This window comes from Centruroides vittatus, unplaced genomic scaffold, assembly GCF_030686945.1.
Source record: "Centruroides vittatus isolate TY-2023 unplaced genomic scaffold, ASM3068694v2 contig_828, whole genome shotgun sequence".
Lineage (NCBI taxonomy): Eukaryota > Metazoa > Arthropoda > Arachnida > Scorpiones > Buthidae > Centruroides > Centruroides vittatus.
This window is the reverse complement of record NW_027122539.1, coordinates 152,220-159,363: the sequence shown is the minus strand read 5'-3', so window position 1 is coordinate 159,363 and position 7,144 is coordinate 152,220. Positions and strand designations below refer to the sequence as shown.

Here is a 7,144-nt window from a genome sequence, read left to right as displayed (position 1 = left end):
CACATAGTTTTTACAGAAATTCAAACAAATCTAGAATAAATTTTTTAAAATAAATTAAGAATAATAGTAAGCATATCATCAATGAATACAAAAGAATGAAATAAAATTAAAATTTTAGCTATCCTAAAATATGAATGTTAAAATTATAACAACATATTTTCATGTATCTATGTTAACCTGTTAAAACAACCGGTTATATATGCATTTCCTAAAGTTTTCTAAGCTGGTAATAGACAAATACCTTCACTAAAACCTTTAAACTATAGCAGCAAAAAATGAGTTATGACAAAAAGTATTTAATAAGCTGGTAATAGTTATTTAATAATCTATTACCAGCTTAGAAAAATTCAGTACTCTGTAAGCAACGACGGCTAAGATACATCAAAGATTAGTGTTAGACCTTTCAGGGGTAAAGGCTAGACTCAACTTATTAGAATGCCAAAGAAACAAAGTTTTCCCTACATCTATTTTACGTATATGTCTACAAATGGGATTTGAATCTCTCCTTCCAAAATTAGGCGTATTATGGCTAAAGAAAGCCATTAGAACAACTAGATAAGAGATGTACACCATGCTCAAAAATTTGGTTATGTTTGAGAACAATCGCTTTGAGCAAGACCCAAACACACTGTATGAAGTCAACAGACTGACAATATGTCTTGTGCTCTGATAACCTAACACCCTATGAAATAGATATGGCAAAAAGCTGAGATGATCTACACAAAGCAGAAAAGAAACAGAAAAAGTGATCAGATATGCTGTTAATTTGTTGGGACAGTATCTCTCCTCTAAATTTTCTCACCAATACCATAAAACTAGGTTCCATGTATGCTACAGAATATGCAGCACTCAAGCCTTAATGTATGATACCAAATATTGATCCAGTATGAAATAAAGTTAAATAGAGTAGAGAGTCGTTAATCCGAATCAGTTGGAGACCGGGGTTGTTCGAATTAATGATTTGTTCAGATAACCGATTATGTACAAAAAAATATATTAACCTGTTCCATGTTCAAATTTTTCTCCGTTGCGTATAACTTCGTGTTGAATTTTCATCAATTTTAAGCCTAATAAAAATTTTTATAATAATAATCGAGGCTATTGTATCGTTAAAAATTATTTCTTTATTTCGTACAAACAAAATATATTGAAGAATATAAAAACATGAGAATTATACTTTAGAAGTAAATCTAGTATCAAAAACATTTGATTCAGCACGACACAGTCCGACTGAAAATCGTTTGAATAACCGGCGATTCGGATTAACGACACTCTACTGACTACATACAGCAGGATGTTAAACAAATACATTATCGACACAGAATGTGAACTAATCAGCGAAAAGTATAGAGACAGATTACAAGCATGGGTTGCCAAATTTACACATTCCTCCCTTCCCAAAATAAATTAAATTCGAATGGCACAAATATTATTGTGCTCCAGATACCTCTAGGTTGTTTGCTTTTGCCAAAACACAACCAGTAAATCGTTACAACCAATAGTAGACAAAGCCAGATCACCCACAAGCGAATTTTTAAAAATATATAATGTATTCTTTTAGCGTTCGGTAACTTCGCCGGTTCGAAGGAGATTTTAGATCGGCACGAATTGACGGTGCATGCGCTGAAAAGCTCACACGCTACGTGTGCGCTTGTCGGCGTGTTTGAGTGTTTATGCGCTTGTAAAGAGTGACCCAAATTTCGGGCAAGTCCAGGGTGGGGACGTTGCATGCCTCTGCTGTTATTGTGAGGATCGCTTCCCAGATGAATATTATTTTTCTATTGTTGGAGCTTTTTAGGAGCGCTGTTTCTGACCAAAGTGGAGTGTAACCTTGTTGTAGAACTTTTTTAGTCAGCTCTGTTGTTTGCCTTCCTTTATTTATATCATCCTGGTGTTCCGCAATACGGCAGGCGATCATTCTTGTTGTTGCCCCTATATATTTCTCTATTTCTCCTGTTGTTGGATTTTGTAGTGGCACCGCGTAGACCCCCGATTTTTCTAATGCGCTGATTTTGTCTCGGTCGTTGCATATGGTTCTGCGTAGGCTGGGTAGAGGGGTCAAGGGGAGCACGAAGCCGTACCGCCGGAATATACGGCTGATGAGTATGGACTGTGCTCCTAGGTATGGTAATGTTGACGGTACTATTGCCATTTCTTTTTTGTTGTGTAGCGTGGTGAACGGGTGGATGGAATCGTTCACTCTACGCAGTACATGCGTAAATTTGGCGCCTGTGAACCCAGCGTGTAATACTGCCATTCGTATGATTTCCAATTCATCATTTATTAGGTCCTGCGATGAGGGAAGCAGTATCGCCCTTCTGATGAGAGCTGCTATGGCGGCATTGATATACCGCGATGGTTGGAAGGCGTCAGCTGGAGTGATGTGGGGAATCATGTCGGACTTGTGGTATACCGCAAACCGTGGTCCTTCCGGCGATTTCTGTATCTGCATATCCAGAAATGCTATTGTCTGGTTCCGCTCCTTTTCCCAAGTGAATTTGATGGTGGGATAAACGCTTGATAGTCGCTGCATAAATCGGATAAATTCTTCCTCTGAATTCTCCCATGCTACTAGGATGTCGTCAACATATCGTAGGTATAACAGGGGGTAGAACCTATGTGGCACATCTGGGATTTTCCAAAGTCTGTGACCCCTCCAAGTTGTACACTCAGATAGGCAAAATACAAAGTATAGCTTCGGTCGCAACTCAAAAAACTAAAAAGAGGCTGAGCAAAAAACTCCAGTGGCTACTCAAGTTTTCGTATGCACAAAAAACAGTGGCAGTACCAACTCCGTATCATAACTACACAGAAGAAAGTGTGCCCACGATTGTGCATAACATGTTGCAACGAGGTCCGAAATATATCCCCCCTCCCTCAAGCTCCGATTTTGACCAGCTGGTCCCGGCCGCCCTAGCGGCCATAAAGTCCTGCCAACCTACACCCATGCATCAGCAAATGGAACTAGAGGTCTTCACGAAGCTTGCTACAACAAAGCGATCACAAGGTGCACCAAAAAACCGTGGAAACCACCAGGTAGTAACACGATTCTTAGCCACGAATGGTCTCAGGCTCTTAATGTCAGATAAGGACAGAAGATTTGTCTTATGCAGAGAGAACGATTTTACTTCTAGAGCGAATGACTTTCTGTTGCATTCATGCTCAGTGGAGATGGACAGAGATCCAACGCCAACTGTACTGCGAAAGGCAAGGAAAATTACAACACTGCCAGGACTAGCACTGACTTTATCTGGTCACCTTGAACCTCCATCAAATGTTGCCTGCCCTAGGCTGTTCTTTCAGCCCAAAACGCATAAAGAGAACTGGCCGTTACGACCTTTAGTAAACAAAAGGTCGCATCCAACTTACCACCTGGAAAAAGCCCTGGCAAAATTTCTACGAGAGCTGCTCCCGGAGTCACCATTTGTCACTCCCTCCTCCATAGAAGCCAAGACCACCATCGAAGCCAACATCACAAGAGCAAACATCAACATCTGCACCTTCTACAAAATGGACGTGATATCGCTATACCCTTCCGTCCCCACGTTTGAAGCCGTAATGCTAGCCAATACTATGCTCCTTAAGAAAGGTCTCACAGTTCAGCAGGTACTAGATATTCGCGAAGCGTTGATCTTCGTCACTGAAAACAATTATTTCCGCTTCAACCAGAAAATCTATCTCCAGAAACAGGGTGTCCCTATGGGCTCCCCTCTCTCTGCAGTCTTGGCCGAGCTCGTCATGAGGGACGTGGAGCAAAAAACTTTCAACGCACCGCTCACTATTTGCTACCCCCTGTTATACCTACGATATGTTGACGACATCCTAGTAGCATGGGGGAATTCAGAGGAAGAATTTATCCGATTTATGCAGCGACTATCAAGCGTTTATCCCACCATCAAATTCACTTGGGAAAAGGAGCGGAACCAGACAATAACATTTCTGGATATGCAGATACAGAAATCGCCGGAAGGACCACGGTTTGCGGTATACCACAAGTCCGACATGATTCCCCACATCACTCCAGCTGACGCCTTCCAACCATCGCGGTATATCAATGCCGCCATAGCAGCTCTCATCAGAAGGGCGATACTGCTTCCCTCATCGCAGGACCTAATAAATGATGAATTGGAAATCATACGAATGGCAGTATTACACGCTGGGTTCACAGGCGCCAAATTTACGCATGTACTGCGTAGAGTGAACGATTCCATCCACCCGTTCACCACGCTACACAACAAAAAAGAAATGGCAATAGTACCGTCAACATTACCATATCTAGGAGCACAGTCCATACTCATTAGCCGTATATTCCGGCGGTACGGCTTCGTGCTCCCCTTGACCCCTCTACCCAGCCTACGCAGAACCATATGCAACGACCGAGACAAAATCAGCGCATTAGAAAAATCGGGGGTCTACGCGGTGCCACTAAAAAATCCAACAACAGGAGAAATAGAGAAATATATAGGGGCAACAACAAGAATGATCGCCTGCCGTATCGCGGAACACCAGGATGATATAAATAAAGGAAGGCAAACAACAGAGCTGACCAAAAAAGTTCTACAACAAGGTTACACTCCGCTTTGGTCAGAAACAGCGCTCCTAAAAAGCTCCAACAATAGAAAAATAATATTCATCTGGGAAGCGATCCTCACAATAACAGCAGAGGCATGCAACGTCCCCACCCTGGACTTGCCCGAAATTTGGGTCACTCTTTACAAGCGCATAAACACTCAAACACGCCGACAAGCGCACACGTAGCGTGTGAGCTTTTCAGCGCATGCACCGTCAATTCGTGCCGATCTAAAATCTCCTTCGAACCGGCGAAGTTACCGAACGCTAAAAGAATACATTATATTTTTTAAAAATTCGCCAACGAAAATCTTCCGTTATTCGGTTTGGAACGTTCGGCACGTGCCTCTTTCAAATTTGTTCTTTCCACATTCGCCTGAAGACGACGATCGTAATTTTTCGTCGAAAGTGCTTGCAATAAAAAGAAGAATCTACGTTAACGCTGAACTCAGTGCTAATTATCAGAAATATATGCAACTTTGGCGTGAGTTAACTTTTATTATTTTCTACAAGCAATGGAAACTGCGAAAAACTGTTTCTTCACGTTGCTGAAATTACAGATAGAATGGCAAAAATTGCTCGCCCAACTACATTTCCTACTAACGTGCAGAGCCAAAAGAGTAGTTCCCAAATGCATACAACTTAAGCGCAAAAAGTTTCCGGAGTGTATTCGAGGAACGCTTCCGAAAGTAGAACAGTCCCTTTTGACCAAGCTAATTAGAAATAAACGTAAGTGCATCGCGGAAGCGGAGAAAAGAACCTATGTGGCACATCTGGGATTTTCCAAAGTCTGTGACCCCTCCAAGTTGTACACTCAGATAGGCAAAATACAAAGTATAGCTTCGGTCGCAACTCAAAAAACTAAAAAGAGGCTGAGCAAAAAAACTCCAGTGGCTACTCAAGTTTTCGTATGCACAAAAAACAGTGGCAGTACCAACTCCGTATCATAACTACACAGAAGAAAGTGTGCCCACGATTGTGCATAACATGTTGCAACGAGGTCCGAAATATATCCCCCCTCCCTCAAGCTCCGATTATGACCAGCTGGTCCCGGCCGCCCTAGCGACCATAAAGTCCTGCCAACCTACACCCATGCATCAGCAAATGGAACTAGAGGTCTTCACGAAGCTTGCTACAACAAAGCGATCACAAGGTGCACCAAAAAACCGTGGAAACCACCAGGTAGTAACACGATTCTTAGCCACGAATGGTCTCAGGCTCTTAATGTCAGATAAGGACAGAAGATTTGTCTTATGCAGAGAGAACGATTTTACTTCTAGAGCGAATGACTTTCTGTTGCATTCATGCTCTCATCAGAAGGGCGATACTGCTTCCCTCATCGCAGGACCTAATAAATGATGAATTGGAAATCATACGAATGGCAGTATTACACGCTGGGTTCACAGGCGCCAAATTTACGCATGTACTGCGTAGAGTACACGATTCCATCCACCCGTTCACCACACCCACAAGACATTTAAAGGATACAGTACACCATTTACTAACATCACATTTAAAAAATTATGAATTTACAATTCAAACGTGCAAGATCGTCTGGTAGAATTATGAAACATTGGACTAACTAATAATAAACACATCTCAGTTTTAGATTTTATATCCTTATATCCATCTATTAAATTAAAGCCTTGCTTCTGTACTGGGATTTCTTATTCCAGGTAGTGAAAAGCACTGTACACCACCATCAAATTTTAGAATTGGAACACACTATGCTACACCGTGTTTTCAATACGATAATAAAATTTACTTGCAGAAATGGGGAATAGCTACGGGCAGACCCCATCAGATGACCTATGAGAACGAGTGACATACAACTTGTAACACAATATATCAGGGAAAAACAAGCATTGTAAGCACAAGGCAAGAATTAAAGCAAATAAAAAAAATAGCGGTAGCGCACATTTTCCCTGGAACAGTAGTACAAGGTTAGGAAAGAATTATATTATATAAATAAGTGATCACCCACTTCCAATTTTAACAAGGGCAATAATAAGGGTTTGAACCGTACAGGAAAACATATACTAATTAATTACGACCAGAGATTAAAGGCTTTATACAAAAAAAATTGCTACTTATAGAGGATGTTCAATAACATACAGGCTAGGGTTTCTCAAACAGAATCCTAGTTGTTTTTTTAACCCAGGAAATATACTGGAAAATTCTTCTCATCCCGAGAAATGCCCCAAATTTCTTAAAAGTTCACTTTTTTTCTTATATTTATTATTTTCTTACTTTTTTTCTTCCTGTAATATCTGGAATAATTGTGCTTATGGCAACTTAATTTTTAACCATGCCCAGTACCTTCGATAACTGCATAATGCCAGGTTGTGCAAACAAGTACAAACTCTTCAAGTATTTATAAACCTGATTATTAAAGACAAACAACATGCCGAATTATTGGGTTATAAGCTTGATGTTTCTATTAAACGTTTTCTGTCCACGCTCGAACTGAGTTCGAGCAAGTTACATAACGTTACAAAAAAACGAATTTTTGGTCCCTGAGAAAAAAAAAATTTTTTTTCCATTTTTCAAATGTATTTTGTCTTCAAATTGTTTA

The 7,144-nt window shown here is 40.6% G+C and overlaps 1 protein-coding gene across 1 annotated transcript; it reads left to right on the top strand.

The window, feature by feature from the left end:
- Window positions 1–2,565: 2,565 nt before the first annotated feature.
- Window positions 2,566–4,758, top strand: LOC136982434 (uncharacterized). Its single transcript, XM_067278920.1, has one exon. The coding sequence runs from the start codon at window positions 2,566–2,568 to the stop codon at window positions 4,756–4,758; it is 2,193 nt and encodes a 730-aa protein (XP_067135021.1).
- Window positions 4,759–7,144: the final 2,386 nt, after the last annotated feature.